Source organism: Panthera onca, chromosome A3 (genome assembly GCF_046562875.1).
Source record: "Panthera onca isolate mPanOnc1 chromosome A3, mPanOnc1 haplotype 2, whole genome shotgun sequence".
NCBI lineage: Eukaryota > Metazoa > Chordata > Mammalia > Carnivora > Felidae > Panthera > Panthera onca.
This window is the reverse complement of record NC_138341.1, coordinates 94,792,907-94,812,527: the sequence shown is the minus strand read 5'-3', so window position 1 is coordinate 94,812,527 and position 19,621 is coordinate 94,792,907. Positions and strand designations below refer to the sequence as shown.

The 19,621-nt window shown below is 38.9% G+C and overlaps 1 protein-coding gene across 6 annotated transcripts in view; it reads right to left on the bottom strand.

Moving 5' to 3' along the window:
* Window positions 1-19,621, bottom strand: part of RALGAPA2 (Ral GTPase activating protein catalytic subunit alpha 2) — a 323,002-nt gene that overhangs the window by 245,204 nt on the left and 58,177 nt on the right. For all 6 annotated transcript variants that reach the window (XM_060610992.3, XM_060611000.3, XM_060611012.3 and 3 more), the window contains exons 5-9: window positions 10,933-10,976; window positions 8,249-8,426; window positions 7,330-7,445; window positions 3,919-4,057; window positions 1,588-1,787 (exon numbers count right to left, since the gene is read on the bottom strand). In XM_060610992.3, the coding sequence (XP_060466975.1) occupies window positions 1,588-1,787; window positions 3,919-4,057; window positions 7,330-7,445; window positions 8,249-8,426; window positions 10,933-10,976 (677 nt within the window). The remainder of the gene's footprint in view (window positions 1-1,587; window positions 1,788-3,918; window positions 4,058-7,329; window positions 7,446-8,248; window positions 8,427-10,932; window positions 10,977-19,621) is intronic.

Sequence of the window (19,621 nt, the reverse complement as noted above, 5' to 3'; positions counted from 1 at the left end):
TCTGGAAGGCTGTATAATTTTTTCTTAATCAATGAAAGCCAAATGTCTGTTAGGTCTGTGTCTGTTTAGCTAGATCTCTCTGGCACTCGAAGGTCTTTTTAGTCTAAATCATGACTTTTTTTCAGCTCAAGTAAACATTTCATTAGATCAATTATCACTTCTGAATTTTTCTCCTTTTGTCCTCATGATACTTGCAAGGTAGGTCTGGGCCTGTCCTCAGATCTTATTTATTAATTTCTGATTTTCATCTCTTTGAATTTCTCCTCAATATTGTGGGATATTTCTTTGGAAAATCAACTTTGTTCTCAGCAGAGATCATTACAATCGCCAGTTTATCTATTAAATTTTTAAATTAATGAATTTATAGTTTTTTAAATTAATGTTTTTTTAATTTTTTTTAAATTTATTCATTTTTGAGAGACAGAGAGAGATAGAGCACAAGTGGGGGAGGGGCAGAGAGAGAGGGAGACACAGAATCCAAAGCAGGCTCCAGGCTCCCAGCTATCAGCATAGAGCCCGACGCGGGGCTCAAACTCACAAACTGCAAGATCATGATCTGAGCCAAAGTCGGATGCACAACCGACTGAGCCACCCAGGCGCCCCTAAATTAATGTTTTTTTAAAGCTTTCTTTTAAAACTTTCATTAAGTCTTTTGTTGTTTTTACTGGAATTGTATCCCCCTCAGACATCTTTGAAACAAAATTCTCCAGTTCTTCAGTCAGTTCTTATCAATGGGGCCACACGCTCTGGACCTCAGTTTGGTGCTCCTTCATCAAGGTGCTAATAATCACTCAGCTGTGTGCACTCTCCCAGCTCAGGCCTAGGTCACACTTCTGGAAACTCCAGAGTATCAGCAAACCTGCTCTAAGTGGACCTCACTTTCTGCATAAAACCATTACCCTGCTGTGGAGTGGCTGCTCTCAAACTTCCCCACGTGGTCCTGCTCTACCTGGTGCAAAGTCTCTAAGTAACTCAGCCTTCTGGTAAAGTAACTCAGCCATTTGTGCAGGACTAAGGCTGCAAAAGAGAGTAGGTACACTACAGGCCCCATACAGAAAGAGGTCTTCACTAAAGGCCTCGGGGAGAGACAGATTTCTCTTCCAGGGATTCTATCAGGGCTTAACAAGCACTCTGAAATCCTGAGAGGGTCTTCCACTCCTTCCCCTGAGATCCTAGAGGGCATTTGGCAGTCTCATGGGTCCTCTCCATGGCCCACCTGTGTGATTCCTGAGGGTCTTCCTGTTGTTGGGGACTGGGGAAGCCAACACAGGCCCGTGGTCTTATGCTCCAAGGTCACTGGTACTTGAGCAAAAGAGGGAAAATGAGAGAGCCAGGAGTGTGCACACAACAGCCATCTCTCAGAATGTCTCCTTGGCCCCCAAGGTTGCCTTGTCATGGCAGTGTCAACAGAGCACTGAGAGTGCGGCCTCAGAGCTTCCCCTGACACCTCAGCAATACAGACAAAGCCACCAATAAACCAGTCCCCATAACCAACATCCCTTAAGAACCAAGAACCCTAATAACCAATTACTTTGGCATGTGTTAGTGTATTCTTACCTAAGTAAAAGAAGATGATGAATGGCATACCTGTATGATTTTGGGCAACACATCAACTCCATTTTTAGTGTTTTGTGTTGTAGTTAAATACTTTTTTTCCAAAAAGAAAGTGACAATCCACTTAATAAAAACAACGCGAGCTGCCATGTATGGAATTTTTGTACTGTAAATGTTTTCATTGTCTCGAGTCGTAGTAATGTACACTGGCTTTGGTCTCAAATGGGGGATGTCTGAAAGAAAAAAGAGCACATATCAGGTTAGTGAATGTAACCCCCACAGAAGATTCAATTTAACCAAGCAGACAAATATCTGTTTGAACTGCGACTAAAAAGAACCAGAAATTATTAGAAATGACATCTTTTGGTAGGCTTGTTTCTGATTCTGCCTTGCAACCTGACCAAGATGGGATGGTGGGTACTGCTGTTGTGTGCTTGTTACAACTGTGGTATATAGCTGTGGATGTACTAAGCTAACAACTCTTTTTAACAAATTTGAGAAATGACAGATTATAAGCCTAAAAATATTTTCACATATATTGTAGTTTATTTTATCTTTATTTTATGACAAAATAATTTAATCTTATTTTATGACAAAAAAATATAAAAGCACATATACACATTTTTTCATCATTTTAGGTATTTTAACATCCAATACTACACTAACCATAATCCACTGGACTTTTAGTCTTATATCCTTTTCCCGTTAGATGAATCCAAAGAATAAAATCAATACAATCTATGTTATGTTAGAAAGAATTCATCTTTGAGGTATCAGACAAATTAATAAGAGGTCCATTCCTCAATCTTTAAATTCCATAATCAATACAAAAAAATTACATGGTGTTGGGTTTGAGATACTACTTGCTGTATGTCCAATTCTCGTACTAACTTGTATCCACTTGGAGAAACCTGCATGAAGCAGTTCTCAACAAATAACTTTTAATTTCAGCACATTAATAATATGTTTTCTACATGAATATAGACTATAAAATCAGAAACAAATTCTGAAAAAATATACCCACATATAGTTAACAAAATACACATCTCAGTACCTCTAAAGTTTAGTACTTCTACATCTTTCAAAATGCACCAAGTTTTTGCTATTTTTCCCTTCTCCAAGCATGCATGTGTGTTTGTGTGTGTGTGTGTAAATAAACACCCAAAGACAACTGAATTAGTAGTCCACATTCTCCAGATGGATTAACGTCTGTCGTGATCTTCCCCTTCCAAAATTGTTCCTGATCCCGGGTGCCTGGGTGGCTCAATTGGTTAAGCATCCGACTTCAGGAAAGGTTATGATATCAAGTTCATAGGTTCAAGCCCTGCATTGGGCTCTGCACTCACAGTGTAGAGCCTGCTTGGGATTTGCTCTTTCCCCTCTCTGCCCCTCCCCCACTCATGCTGTTTTTTTCTCTCAAAATTAAATAAATAAACAAAAATAAGCAAAATTGTTCTTGATTATTCATTTTAACTAATTTCAACTGCTTTAAAACAATAGGGAGAGAAAAATTTGCCCCCCACTGCCACCAATCTAAGGGGTGCTTCTGTCCTATGAGCCCTCATTTCTTTTCCTTTTTAAAAATTTTTTAACATTTATTTTAGAGAGAGACAGAGTGCAAGAGGGGGAGGAGCAGAGAGAGAGAGGGAGACCCAGAATCCGAAGCAGGCTCCAGGCTCTGAGCTGTCAGCACAGAGCCCGATGCAGAGCTTGAACCTACAAACTGTGAGATCATGACCTGAGCCCAACTCAGATGCTTAACCGACTGAGCCACCCAGGTGCCCCATGCCCTCATTTTTTATAGAAGAAAAACTTTATCAGCTAAGTTAGAAACTCCCTTATGTTTCCTTCCTTTCTGGAGCTTACTGTCCCTGGGGTGCCTAACTGCCCTAGCATCGGTCCCGCCATAAGCTGTAAGCAGCACCTGCTGGATGGAAGATCCAGTATAAAAGGGCTTACTGTGGGCAGCTGTGTAGCCTGGGCTGGCTTGCCTAGCCACTGAGCAAGGTCTGGGGTCTCACCATACCCCACCACTCCTAAGAAAAGACCTAAGGGAATGCAAGTTTTTTTTTTTTAACATTAAAAGTTTTCAATATAATTACAACCAAAAACCCATAACACATGTCAAATTATTCTGAGTACAGGAGCCATAGTCCCCTTTATTGCTGTGAGATGAGGTACCTCTTGAAGCTTGTACAAATAGGTAAAATCATTTACTAGGAAACTTTAAGCCTCTTACAATAAAGTTACCATTAAATATAAGAATAAAATGGCAATTTTACTTAAAAATAATCAAAGGCCACTTTGAAAGAGACTGGACAGCTTCCCTGTGGACATCCTCTAGATACAACCCAATGTACTTACCAAGTACAGGTTTGTAGATGTTTGTTAACTTAGTAAATGATGGAAATAAATGAGGAAGATAATACTTTCGAAACAATGTAAAAAGAAATTTAAAACCAGTATCTTGATTCTCCTTATTCTTCCACTCCAAGCTTGCAGCCTTTGGATAATATGTGGAAAAGAACATATGTACATTTACATTTCAACTTAATGTATACTAAACTGAAATGCTGTTATTAAAATTCCTATTCTAAACACACAAAAAAATATTTTGACAAATAATGTTGACAATCATGTAATGAAATTGTATCTTAAAACTCAAACAACAAGAATGAAAGCTTCAAAGAAAAGACCTAAGGGAATGCAAGTTTTTTTTTAACATTAAAAGTTTTCAATATAATTACAACCAAAACCCATGACCAAAATGGTAACTACGTGAAACACGTTTTTACTGAGTATTAAAAAAAAAATCACACAATGATATCATATCTTTTTAAACTGGCTCTACTACATCATGCCCTTATTTTTTCCCACATGTTCTCTATAAGGATTTAATATTCTTTCTGCCCTTAAACATTTAGTCAGATGTAATCTGGTGGGGTTTTTTTTTTTTAACACAAAAAAGGCCATTTATAATAAACAGGAATTTTTTAAAATTTTGTTTAATGTTCATTCACTTTTTGAGAGATGGAGACACAGCGTGAGTGGGGGAGGGGCAGAGGGGGTGGAGGAGACAGACTCAGAAGCAGACTTCAGGCTCTGAGCTGTCAGCACAAAACCCGATGCGGGGCTTGAACCCATGAACTATAAGATCATGACCTGAGCCGAAGTCAGATGCTTAACTGACTGAGCCACCCAGGCACGCCTATGATAAACAGGAAATAAAGAAATAACCCCTTGCAAGGATTTCATGCAAAATCAGTATCATTAAAAGGCAAAGCTATGGAAATTTGGAAAGTGCATTCTCCTTATTAAAAGCACTCCACAGGCTAAGATAAGCCAGGCCTGCCAGTCCACCTGTACCTGTTACTAGTTCTTAGCACTTGTTAGAACACAGAGTGCTCTAAAGCAGAGCTTCCCAACTTCCTTCATGATGCAGCCCACTTAGAAAATGAAAATACTTTGTGCAGCATCTGAGGTAAAGGGATGTGGAACTTTGAATGCCCCTGGGGCAGAGGGGCTCAGTGTCTGTGACCTGTCAGAAGTTCTAATACACAGAGTGTATCAGAAGTTCTCTGGGGTGAGCCAGTGGAGAAAAGGGAGAGAAAAAGAGAGGGATGGACATGAACATACAATTCTGCACATGATTTATGCACAATCTGCATAAAAACCACCACCTTATATCACCGGCATCCTTCCTCCACTGGGATTCTGGGGATTGTGTGACTTATCTGAGGTCACACAGCTCATTAGTGACGTATCTAGAATGAGACCCAAGTACACCAACACATCCAAGTTCTCAATACTTCATGCTGATCTCCTGGGACAGATGGAATGCCCTACCACTTCTGAACAGGTGGTTTGAGTTGCAGGTGGAAATGCAGAGTTTCCAGAAGACAACAGAATACGCCAGCCTGCTCTTAGGATTTTGGAGTCCTTGTGTTTCTGGTGCTGGCTAAAGGAAACGGGAGAGGAGAGTACACAAGATTGCCAACAGGACAGAGTAGTCAGAAAGGGAGCCAAGGACTGAATCTTGAGAAACAGCAGAGAGAGACAGTCCCCAAAGAAAAGTGGCAAGAAATAAAAGAAAGGGAGGAGGAAAGCAGGAAGAAAATATGAGAGGAGAGAATATCACAAAGAAGGGGCAGTCACTGTCAAATCACCTGAAAGATGATTTGAGTAGGGCAAAAACTAAAGTGTCCTTCCTCTAGACTTGACCACTAGACCTCCTTCACGATCTTAGGCCTCCGTCTTAGCAGGGACAGGGCAGAGGCAGGTAGCAGTGAGTGTCAGGTGAGGAAGTGGATTTAGCAGAGATTATGACATCAACAAACTTGGTTGTGGAGGACACAGAGATTGGACAGAGTTCCCAGGAAGAACTCAGGGATGACCAGTGTTCTCCAAGAGAAAGGAATCCAGTCGTTTTGAACCATATCAATGCTCAGAAATGTAGACCAAGAGAAAGAGATCGCCTACTGAAATCATAAACTAATGATATTAGCTCTGTTTTCAGCTGGTAAACATCAGAGAAAGGAGCCTGTGACATCAAGCAGACCTGTGCTGACAGCACAAAGAAACACCTCTATGTGCTCCCACCCAAATTTTCCTGCCTGCTCTGGCTATTATTTCCAGATATGCCTGTTCAGCCTCTGGGCCTGCCTCCTCCTCCATCCACCTTGCTAGCCTAGGGATCAGGGTTCAGGAAGGGGCAAAGAGGCAAAAATAGATTAATACACTATGAGATAACAGAAAATATATATGGCTCTCTGCCCCCACTTCCTGGCATAGAGCCCCTAAAACTCTTGTCATGTCCTAAGAGGTAAGAGCACTGGGAGCATCTTTTGTTCTAGTAAAACAACTCTGGGTGGGCTCCTGGATGGCTCCTGAGTGAGGGCTGGTCACCAGAAAGACCACACTGTGATTAGTACTTGGAATTTTCAGCACCCCCACCCCAACCCTTCCATTTCTCTAGAAGGGAGAGGGGATAGAAATGGAGCATGTCTATGTAAGGAAGCCTCCAGAAAAATCCCAATGGCAAGGGTTTCAGGGACCTTCCAGGTAAGTCAACATATCCATGTACTGAGAGGGTAATGAACCCCAACTCCACATGAACAGACATTCCTGCACTTGGGACCCTTCCAGGCTGTGCCCTTTGTATCTCTTCATCTGGCTGCTCATCTGTATCCTTTATCACATACTTTAATAAAGTGGTAAATGGAAACAAAGGTTTCTCGGAGTTCTGCGAGCTACTCTAGCAAATCAGTTGAACCTGAAAAGGAGTTGTGGGAACCTCTGATTTGTAGCCAAGTTGTATAGAAGCAGTGGGTAACCTGGGGCCTACCACTAGTAACTGGCACCTGACTGTGACAGAACCATCTCATGGGACTGAGCCCTTCTCCTGTGGGATCTGATGCCATCTCCAGGCAGACAGCCTCAAAGCAGAAATAAACTGTAGGACATCCAGCTGGTGTGGCGGAGTTGTCTGATGGGGGAAAACACTTACACGTTTGGTAACCACAAGTGTCAGAAGTGAAGTGTTCTGTGTGAATGTGGTAATGATCTAAAAGTCGGTGGAGAACTGAATTCTTCCTGTGACATACACACTTACACAAAATAGTACATATGCCAGGTCTCTGCTGATGTGACCCGGTACATACTCTATTTTTAGTATCATATAAAATCACCTCAAAGTAAAAAGCAAAGGTACAAATGCTTTCTCTTTCCCACAGAGAGTAAGACCATTACTGAATTATCCCATGATTTTTCTCTTACCTGAATAACCATATATTTCAATAGTATTTGAAGAAAAAAGCATGTTTGGTCCTCAGCAATCTTTTCCCCCGATATGGCTGGTAGGAGTGGAGTGATTTCTTCTGGATATACCTTTGCTGCAGAGTGGGGAAAAAAAAGCAGGGCTCTTTCACCGAAGTTAAAGAGGGTTTTGTTTCTGTTTTTAAATGGTCTCTATTAACATACATCTATCCCTCCACTGGAACTGCTGAGACTATACTCCAAGCCAGTGTACATGAAGGGCTTAGAAATATGGTACAAATGCTCATGAAACCACCTCTCCCACTAAACCATTCTTTTCTCTTTCAAATTCTGCTTTGGTCAGCCTAAGATCAAGTACCTGTCATTGGGCAATAAAGTAACATGCATTAATAAAGCAATGGCCCTAACTGGCAAGTTCTTGAAAACTCACAAGACACAAATGGCTGCTATTAATACTCCCAGGAGGCCACTATTGTCCTTCCATGAATGCTGCATGAAATACACAGCTGGCAAAAAAGAGCCTGGGTGAGCAGATGAATGTCTGCTCATGAAACAATCTGAGGAGGACAATAGACAGTAGTTTTGGATGGCGGATTTAAATCTCATTAACAGCCACAAAAACACTCCAGACATACCACGCGTCTCTACTCTCTGCTATTGCCAACATCTGTCCCCTCCCTTCCATTCTTGTTTCCACCACTTCAGGAAATTTCTCCTGTCATCATTTCATATAAAATAGGCTCCAATTCTTTCAATTCTAATGTCTTTAGACTTTACTATGAATATGAGCAGAAAATAACTCCTCCTCTGAACCATCTGTGAAATAAAGATCTCTATGTAGGATAATGACAAACCAAGGAATTCCTCAATGTAACTTCAAGAGTCATTTCAGCCTGTAAGATCTGCTAAAGTTACTCACCATCAGCTCCACTAGGGCTAGGACTGATGAGTGTCTCCAGCGTACAGGGCCCTCTGGATGACATGATTGCTGGGAAACCAGGCACAAGGCAAGCAAAAATCAGCACCTGCTCTTCTGCACAGTTTGTCTGAAGTGCTTGAAGCCACAGAAGAAACAGCCTGATCCCTTCACATCTTATCTAAAAGCAGAATTAAAGGCAACAAAATTAAACACCCAAATGTATATGCAGAGATGCACTGCAATGCAGAATCAGTTCTGAGAAAGAAAAACCACAAGTTAAAGGTACTGTTGAATTACGGCACCAAGCTCTTCTTAGTGACTAGCAGGCATGCTGCAATAAACACAAGGGTTAAGAGTGTGGGTTCTGGAGCCACAGGGCCTGGGTTCAAATTCAGGCTCTGCTACTTTAGCTTAGCTGTGACCAGTGGAGGACTGCTTAACTTCTCTATGCATTAGTCTCCCCCTCTGTAAAATAGGGATAATAGAATTTACCACAAAGTACTGGTATAGGGTTAAGAGAGTTATAACAGTGCCCATATCATCAATTGGTTACCCATGAAAACAATGCAAAGATAATCCTCCTCCAAGTTTACACTATGTTTTGAATAGAGTTTTTGTCATGTCACTACAATATGTACACGTATAATGTAATGTTCTTGAAAATCTGAACACTTAGAGCTAAACAAGACCTTGAAGACCTGGCTCAGTGGGATTGGGCAGCTCTCCAGCTTCCCTGCCTCATGTCCCTACTCCATTCTCTCTACCACCTTCATTGTGCTCTGAAGAGATGAAAAAAATGTCAGATGAAGCTGTAAGATGCAGTGAGCTCCAAATGCAGGCAACTGAGGGACTCCCTGATCTCCTTTCAACTATACCAAGGTAGTGCAGATTCTTCCAGAGCAAGTGTTTAAGCCAAACATGAGGCTCTGCAGGAAAGACGAAAGAAGTGAAGTGAAGTGAAGTGAAATGAAAAGAAAAAAAGAAAAAAAAGCAAGTTTGGCTGACTCCCCACAGAAGTAAAATACACCGAGACAGACACCCTGTCTGGAGACAGTTCTACACATCAACAGTAGATTCCAGGGCACACTTTCAGACATGCCCGTGGACACACCACTGCTGTGTACAAACCTGCATGACCACTCACACCTGTCCACTTCTCCCCAAGCAGGCAATATAAGTGGGGACATTGCTGAACACATAACAGACAAAACATGACATGGCTCTACGTGTATCTAACCAAATTGCAGAAAATTTAACAGGAGGAAAATTACAAAATTCTATCACGTCTCCAATTTTTTAGGATAACTGTATTTAAGTTAACGAAATACAAATAAGGCCAATAACAAACATAAAGTCACAACCTGATTAGGTTTTAACTATAAGACTATTAATTAAAATAGGAATAAAATGTGGGATCTGTTGTGAAGCTAGGAATAGCTCATCCCCTTTTTTCAACATGTAAGAGAAGTAACACACCAAATTTAAGTAGCTATGAGTGTTTAAGCTGGTATAAAACAAAAAATATACAGACTTATTATTTTTTAGTTGTCTTCAATGTTTATTTTTTTAATATAATTTATTGTCAAACTGACTAACATACAGTGTGTACAGTATGCTCTTGGTGTGGGGAGAAGATTCCCATGGTTCATCGCTTACATACAACACCCAGTGCTCATCCCAATAAGTGCCCTCCTCAGTGCCCATCACCCATTTTCTCCTCTCCTCCAGCCCCCATCAACCCTCAGTTTGTTCTCTGTATTTAAGAGTCTCTTATGGTTTGCCTCTCTCCCTCTCTGTTTGTAACTATTTTCTCCCTTTCCTTCCCCCAAGGTCTTCTGTTAAGTTTCTCAAGTTCCATATATGAGTGAAAACATATGATGCCTGTCTTTCTCTGACTGACTTATTTCACTTAGCATAATACCCTCCAGTTCCATCCATGTTGCTGCAAATGGCATGATTTCATTCTTTCTCATTGCTAAGTAGTATTCCATTTAATATGAACTTATTAAAGTCACACACATGACTCAATTAGCTATAAGTGAATCACCTTCCATAAAGTATATATCCCCAGCTGGCTTCTTTTGTCATTTATGTTTTAGGGTCATCTTATCTAGCATCAAATGGTATTATATATCATTATAAAAGGTATGTTTGTTTTAAAATAAGCCAATGTTAACCTAAAGTTATGCTGCAAACAAATATTCAAGAGTAAGGCTCTGCTGCTCTTTTCTCCCAGAATGGCTCTCAAAACCAGCAAAAGTAATTCAGAGACAACTATAATTTTAACAAGATTGCTGGGGTGAACGGAATCTAGCATGTTAGCTCGGAAGCTTGGAGAGGAACCCTTGCCTTTCCTGAGGATAAAACTGGAGCAGTGAGCGCCTTGCTGACGGTTACCTGACTGTACGCAGTAAAATCAAAATTAGAACTCCAAATTCCAAACTCTGAATCCTAAGCCCTTCTCCCCAAATGATATTTAAAATGTATATCACAATAAGTTTTGATGTAAGAACAAAAACTCCAACTAATAAACTCCATACTAGTTTTAATTAAAAATAAAGAGTAAGTCAAGTGGTTTTTAAAGATCTTTTTTCTCTACAAATGGCCTCATTTTGTCACTTTATGGCACTAGTAAATTTCAGAATGTTGCAAAATGACATTGCACATTCATCTAAAATAAATACCTTAATAGAATTTCCAGTGTGTAGAAGCTTCTTTAAAGTTGAGCCTGAAAGTTTAAAACACTGAGTTAGAAAGAGTATATAAATTTATACCATACACACAAAAAAAAAACTCAGAGTGGATTAAGATGTATTTTTAAAAGGTCAGTTTTAGAAAGAAAAATTATACTTATGACAAAAGAGAATTTTTTTAAAAAGAAAAGAAAAGCAATGTCACAGAAGGAGAGATATCTTTAAGATAAAATTGCTTTAAGTGTGAAACTCTTCAAAACTCTTAAAATAGTCAAAATGACTGATATTAAGTAACACATATACCCACAGTAGATCTAGTGCAAACATCTCATCATGAATAAAATAAATGATTCTTTTCTAATCTCCAAAGGTAAAAATAAATAAAACTACTGCTTATAAAACATTTTTACAAGAATATTTTGCGAATATTCAAGATAGCATGTTTCCTTGCAGTGACAATCACGTTTATATGTTCGGGCAATCAATAAATCCTTTAGCAGAGCTCTTTCGTCACTGTCAAGGAGGAGGAATCAACGTTTACTCAGAACTACACCATTCAACTGCAAAAACTTCAGTGCTGCTGCCCACTTTAATTAGAAAAGTCTCTCTTACAAGGATGGAAACATATTATTCTCTAACATGTTCATGTCTTAGTATGGAGTTGGCTTGGCAACCCACCTAAATATCATATGTAGGCTCTAATCTTAACCTTAAAGAAGGAAGTAATCTTTAAAAATAAAAAAATGTATTGGAAGTCAGGCAAGAGAACCTTTTCTTCTAAAATTTTGGGGAAAAAAATGACTTCAATCTCCTGATGATAAGTTTTATGCAATAATTAAAACTCACACATCAAATCATATTTACTCCAGTAATGTATTTCAAGAGATGTTCCACTAAGAAATAGAGCCAGTCTCAACAAATTTCTACAGGTCATATTTAAGTGGATAGATACAACATGTTAGTTAAATGCACACAATTTTGTAACTGCTGTTGCTATTTATAACACTTAACACTAAGATTCAGTGGAAAGTCACCATTGTTATGACTATGTTACAATACTAAGTCACCAACAACACTAAATCACCAATGGTTGTGAATGAGTAACAGAAGTTAAAGTGCCCTCTTCCCTCTACTTCTGTCACCAAACCATATCCAGTATTTTTTTGGTCTAGAGCCAGCATTTATTGAGCTAATCTCTCTCACAACTAAGGTTCAAGTGTCTGCTCTCATGGGACTATTTTATCCCACACCTCTCCTTAACCTGGGGCCTTATCCCTTGCCTCCATGTTCACCCATTCTTGGACAAAGGTTGGTCTGCCTCAGTTTAATATTGACTCCAGTATGCCCATGAGGACCTCATGTGGTTGGCAGGGCCAACAGACACTCCACTCCCCAAAAGAGGCGAGATAAAGTCCGCTCACACAGCTCTTCTCCTGGACATCTGGCAAATCTATCATTTTGCAACACATTCTTGGAACACTTTCTCCTGGTTATTGTGCGTGACCACTGAGGCTTATCAGCCCCTCCCCTACTTTGAATGGGTCCACAGTTTTATTTTTAATGTTTGGCCTACCCATAGTTGCCCATATCCACTCTTCTCTACAACGGAAAGAAGAAAAATACTTATAAATAGGACAGACTTTACAAAGAGACATACAGAATGTCTTGACCCATATCGGCCAACAGTCCCTGACTTTTTTTGAAATTAACCTGGTAATTTGTTAGAGCAGCAATAGAAAACACATACATGTTTGATGTTTCCATCTTGCAAGAAACTCTTGTACATGTGAAGTAGTATAGCTTGGCATTTACTAGCCAGATTCAGAAGTCAGATTGTTAGGGTTCAAATCTAGGTTCTGCATTTACTGTATAACCTGAGTCAGTTACTTAATCTCACTATGCCTGAGTTTTCTCATCTGTGAAATGGGATAATAACAGTGCCTACCATGGGGAATTATTAATGAAGTTTAAATGAGTTAACATATATAAATGCTTAGAACAGTGCCTGGTATATGAAAAACACATTTTCCCCACAAGATAAGGCATCAGCTATTCTCTAAGAAACTCTTTTTAAATAAGAACAGCATTAGAAAGAAAACTTGTGCAGTAGGAGCACACAGAATAGTGTTTCAACATGAAAACTGGTGATAAATACTGGAGAGCCTTGCCTGGCTACTTTAGGTATTTCCTAAGGTCCAAAGTTCACAAAGATACTGCTACTCTAACTACCATTATGAAATCTTTTTCATTTTAATTTCAAAAAGTTTCTCTCTCTATATCACATCTGTTTGGAATTTTAAATACCCCATCCAAACTATAATTATACCCACTCCCAAATTTTAGGTGCCTCTTCAACCCTACTGATTGCCACTATGTTGATTCATGTGAGGGAAGAGTGAATAAATGAGTAAATAAAATCTAATTAGTTGGACTGATTGTATGAACTTCTAACTTCTACTGGCTTTTATTGTATTTTATAAACATCCTTTTAATGTTAAGTCTTATTGCTTTTAAGGAGGGCTGGGTCTAGGACAAGAAGAGTGAGGGGTCTGCACAAGAAAACTCAATAATAAAAAAAATAATATTTTAATACAATAGTTTCTAAAAATCAAAATTAGTGCCAAACAATCCATGATGAACATTATTAAGGTTTTAAATAAGTATCAGTGTTCAGCTAAGTCATACTGGAGCCTAACATAAAAGGAAAACTGTGTACCACTATAGATATGTTTTCATACATTTTTAATGGTTAATTTTTTCCCAGAACATTTAAGCATTGAAAAAACATTGAAAAACAAAAAACTCAATATTGAACAATCGAAAATTATTAAAACTCACATTAGCTTAAGTTTTGTTTATAACACAGAATGTATTACAATTTTACTCTCCTGGCTTTAACAAAACAAATTCATCAAGATTTTCAAAATCTTCTTTGCCTATGTCATTTTCAATTGTGAGAACTGCCTTGCTTGACAATTTCTCTTGATGAAGTGGCAATCTTTTAGACACCTTTTTAAGGTCACTAGTTCATAAAGATAGTTCTAATATAACTTTAACATTATAAAACTGATTCTTGTGTGGTTTTTATTTTTAAAAAACTCCCTCTGTATATCATGCCTCAAACCAATTAATAAGCAAAGACAGTATACCACCAGGAAGGGTACAAGAACACAGAGAAACACCCTTTAGGGTGCTGATGGTGTGTAAGCCGTGCTGCCAGCTGCCAGTGGAGCAGGAACACAGAACTTCCTGGCACTATAATATTTACAATAAGCACAAAGGAACGCAGTCCACTGGAGGAATTTGAAATTAATCTCAAAAGGAATCAGGGAACTAAATATGAAACATATAAAGTATAGAATTTCTAGAAGAAAATGCAGAAGATCTTTGTGATCTTGGGTTAGGCAAAGATTCCTTAGACAGGACACCAAAATCACAATCCATAATAGAAAAACCAATAAACTGGAATTTATCAAAATTAGAAACTTTGAATCTTTGAAGGACACAAGTAAAGCAATGAAAAGACAAGTCAGAGATAGGGAGAGAATATTTCCAAGTCACATATCAGGTAAAGCACATAAATCCAGAATTCGTAAAGAACTTTTAAAATTCAATATTAAGAAGACAAACTAAATTAAAAAAAATTTTTTTAATGTTTATTTATTTTTGAGAGAGAGAGAGAGAGAGAGGGAGAGAGAGAGAGAGACAGAATGTGAGCAGGGAAGGGGCAGAGAGAGAGAGGGAGACACAGAATCTGAAGCAGGCTCCAGGCTCTGAGCTGTCAGCCCAGAGCCCGACGCAGGGCTTGAACCCATAAACTACGAGAGATCATGACCTGTGCCGAAGCGGGATGCCGACCGACTAAGCCACTCAGGCGCCCCAAACTAAATTTTTTTTTAAAAGTGGCCAATCAATTCACACGTACACTTTGCCAAAGACATACAGATGGCAAATAGCAGAGGAAAAATGTTCAAAGTCATTTGTCATTAGAGAAATGAAAAATTAAAACCACAGCAAGGTAGTACTACCACTGAAATAAAAAGACTGATGATACTAAGTGTTGATAGGAACGTAAAGTAATTGGAACTCTCATACTACTGGTGGGAATGTCAACCACTCTGGGAAGCAGTCTGTCAACTAAACATATAATTTTATATGATTCAGCCATTCCATTCTCAAGAGACAGGAAAGTACATGTCTACATAGAGACTTGTACACAAATGTTTACAGTAGTTCTACTTGTATGCAAATACTAGAAACAGCCCAAATGCCCATCAACAGGTGAACAGATAAACTATAGTATAACTATACAATGAAATACTATACTACTCAGAAATGAACTATTAAGATATACATCAACACAGATGAATCTCAAAATAATTTTATTGGATGAAAGAAGCCAAAGGAGAGTATATACTGCATGATTCTATTTCTATGAGACTCTAGAAAATCAAACTAATCTATAATGATAAAAAGCAGATCAGTGGTTACCTGGGAACTTGGCAGGGGGGTGGGAAAAAGGCATGAGGAAACCATTGGGAATGATGGCTATGTTCATGATCTTGACTGTTGTGATGATTTCGTAGGTGTACACCTATGTCAAAACTTATCAAAATTAACATCTTCTCTACATAGAGTTTATTATCATCAATTATACTCCCAAAAAAGACCAGCTTTGTAAAAAAGCAAAAAACAGAGCAGGTGGCTTGAGAGTGACTAAGTGAAAAATCGGGAGGACACAGGTTTTTCTCAGATACAAATCTGCATAATGACAAGTGTCCAGAAGATAAAGTCAGGAAGCCACAAAGGGTGAGGGGGTCAAGGAGCTGATGGGTAAATAGCTAAGCCATTAAAAAAAAAAAAAAGGCAAGTAAGCAGGAGATCAGAAGACATGGTGGCAATGAGGAGGGACAAGGTACAGTTGAGGGAAGAGAGGTTTCCACAGAGGGGGCAGTGGATGAGGTCTAGAATGGGTCTTGGAGAAAAGAAAGACCACGATCTCACCCCCACAGCTCTGAGGGAGACAGAGAAGACTGAGAGAAAAGCCAGGTATTAGATAGCTGAGGAGGTGAAACAATGAGGCTGAGACTCTAGGGCTGTGGCTTAACCCAAGAGGATTTCCAGAGGGCCATATCCAAAGTGGGAAGGAGAGCAAGAAATGCAGGGCAATGATGATGAAAGCATGCCAGAGAGGACCCTGGGAAGACACCAAGTGGGCTGAGGGGGCATGAGGGTCAGCCATCCGCTGATGGACATGGAGGCATGCAGGGTCCCTGTAGCTCAGCCTGGCTGCAATGCACCTCTGACGAAGTCCTAGTGTAGAGTGCATGGGAGACCCTGTTCCCTAGGGAAGAGGCAGCTGTGGTGTGGCCTATGATGGACCCAGGGAGGTTGTCAGACTCAGCGTCTGGAGGAGTAGTTAGAGCCCAGTGAGCTGTAGAAACTTTGAGAAATAAGGCTGCTCAGAGGTTGTGTTCACATCCTAAGCACTGTCAGACCACTGTGAAGCCCAAGGCATAAAGCCAGGGGGATACTCTTAAAAAGTCACAAGCAAATCTGCAGTTTTTATAACCAATGCAAATCTGCATTGGTTTTTATATTATATATAAGAAGAACCTAGTTGAGCAAGCTAGATTAATAATCACTCATTTATAAAAAACACATATGAGGTACTATGTGAATTTTCCATTAGTTGAACCTACTCTTTTAAGCCCAAGAGCTATTTATTTGGAGAATTTTTTATATAAAACATCTCTAGTAAAAAATATTTCTTCCCACCCCTCAGCAAACTTTTACTGCGTACAGGCATAGCACTGTACACTGAATGGGACAGGATTTGCTTTCTAGAGGCTCATGAACTGTAAACCCTCTTAAAGGAAACACACATATAACTTCAGTCCTATACTAATGATGCTTGGGCACATGAAAAGGGGCCACAGCCTGCCCCTGCCCCAAATATCCTTGGTTTACTATTGTGCCATTCTTGGTCATCTCCTCACATCCTGTGACCTCTCATTATCACACAGAGATAAGGCTTTGAGTGGCCACCCTTGTCCATCGTGATTTACTGAACTAAAATGGAGGGACTGTGGGAGGGGGGATGGGCTAAATGGGTAAGAGGCATTAAGGAATCTACTCCTGAAATCATTGTTTCACTATATGCTAACTAATTTGGATATAAATTTTTAAAAATAAAAAAATAAAATAAAATAAATTAAAAAATAAAAAATAAATATTACTAAAAAAAACAAAATAAAATGACTTCAGGAAAATTTTCCCATTTGTAATCAGTAATGGAAATTTATAAACAGTTAAGTAGCAGGTTAGCATATACCATAGTTCATGAATCATGGGATTCGAGCTCTGTGTCGGGCTCTGTGCTAAGTGTCGAGCCTGCTTGAGATTCTCTCTCCCTCTCTCTCTTACCTTCCCTCTGACCCCTCTCTCCTGCTCTCTCTAATAAAAATAAATAAATAAAATAAAACTTAAAAACAATTTTGAGAGAAATGAAATGTCTCTCTTCACTATAGACAAAACAAAATGGCATGATAGGAAACTGACTTCAAACAATGTGTCAGGTGGTATTTCAAACTAATTTCTTCCTTCCCAGGATAAAACCTGGCTATCCGGTAGGTCTGAGAACTTTTCAGACTTGCAGAATGTAGGAGTTGCTCTTATTTTAGGTTTCTATACTTGGTGACACTATTTGTAGTGCGAGACAGGAAACATACTGAATCAGTGGTGTGCAAACCCAGCTTTAAGATCCTAACCCAGTATTTCAGAGAACCTTGGCCACTACCAACCACAGTAACATTTCATTACAAAGTTTATACAGTAGTGTTCTTCATATTAGTAAGAAATACTACGTATATAGAATGTAAAAGATCTAAAATAAGAACTATTAGATACCTAGAATGTCTGGCACTGACTAGTGAAAAGCTTCCTCTCCTTGACTCAAGAGGTTTTGCAGAAGTCAAGAAGATACCAATGCTACGGAAATATTTAAGGCACGTTCCTTTCCTCTGAAATCTGGTGTTTCCTTAATATTTACTTAGTTTTTACAACTAACTTCGTCAAGACCTTCAGTGACAAATGATAACCATTTTAACAAATCCGAATAAACTGAAAAGAATGCAAGAGAGTGAGGTATGTCAAAAAATGTGTAAAGTTACAAATCCACAATCCTTTATTGGCAATTTCAAAATCCAGAAAGCTATGAAAACTAACGCTTTTTGTGTGCAATTCACTAGTGGACAGGACCTGACTTGAATCTGAACTCATCTGGTGGCAACTCCTGACTAACCTGACTGAGGCTCTTTTGGATTTAGTTATGCCACTGTTGCTGAATATTCATATCTTAGGCTACAGAAATAAGAATCCTCTTGGTTACAGGGCAGTGCCCAGTCCCTGGGGTGTTACCTATAGACATCAACATTGTGTTAATGTCTGTCATACATCAGTACAGGATGATTTTATATGCAAATGCCCATATTTCAGCATTCTGAAATATAACTCATTCTATACACTAGATAAACTAGCTTATTCTACATACTAACGAGGTAAACAACACCTGCTCTTATGCTGGTTCAAAAGGACTATTCCTCTGCAATCCCAGTCCAAGAGTCACTGTTCATGGTCAGATGCTATTAAACTGGGTAAAAAGCTACTTGTACCCACAATTTTAACCAGTCCATGTGGTAACAGCAGCCAGAATTAAGGTAACATCACACCACCCATGAGGCGCATAAAGTTGCACAACACAAATGGCAAATGAATTTCTACACCTAGTTCTAGTAAGCTCATTCAGGCTGAGAAGGGGCTATTAATCTACAGACATTTTAAAGTACTATCTGAAGAAAACAAGTGTGGTTTTCCTATAAGATACGAACAAAATGGAAGGATTATATCTAGCACAGATAAAACATACCGCATGTTATTTCTCATTTTCATCCATTCCCACTACACCACGGAGCACTACAAGTCCTTGTGGTATCTCTTCAGATTATACTTAGCATTTGATTTTTAAGTTTTTACTTCAAATACACAAGGTTGAAGTATCAACAGAAATGCTATCAATAACTCTATAATGTAAAGGAAAATCTTCTTTGTGTGTTTGAAAGATTTAAAGACCAAGGCACTACCTTAAAGTGAGGATTTAATCATTCAGTTCAGTAGATGTATTTATTATATATACTTTACTAAGTTCAGTTTATATAAGGGCCAGTAACATTTTTCACATAAATAGTACTAAATTAAATTTGGGATTCTGAATTTTGAAATATTCATCGAACATGCCATGTTCTTTCAGGTCCTGTGTCTTTCACACATTGATCTCTCATCTAGAAAACCCTTTCTGCACTCATATTTCAAGGTTCAGGTGGAGATTTACCTCTCTTGGAGCCTTCCTCAGGTCTTCTGAATAGAATTGTTCAACTTTCTTTGTTGCTACCAGTATACTTTTCATAGCGACAGTTATACTCTAATTATTTTATTCTCACCTACCCCTCACCCCAGGCAATCAGCTTACACAATACAAGGATGGTGACATATTCTTTGTTTCAGCCTCAGAACTTTGTTTCTCCCTCAATAAATATTTGAATGAATGAATGATCAGATAGTAGGATGCCATTATGAGGTTATGCTCTCCGCAAATATGATCATCTGGCAAGGTATAAAAATT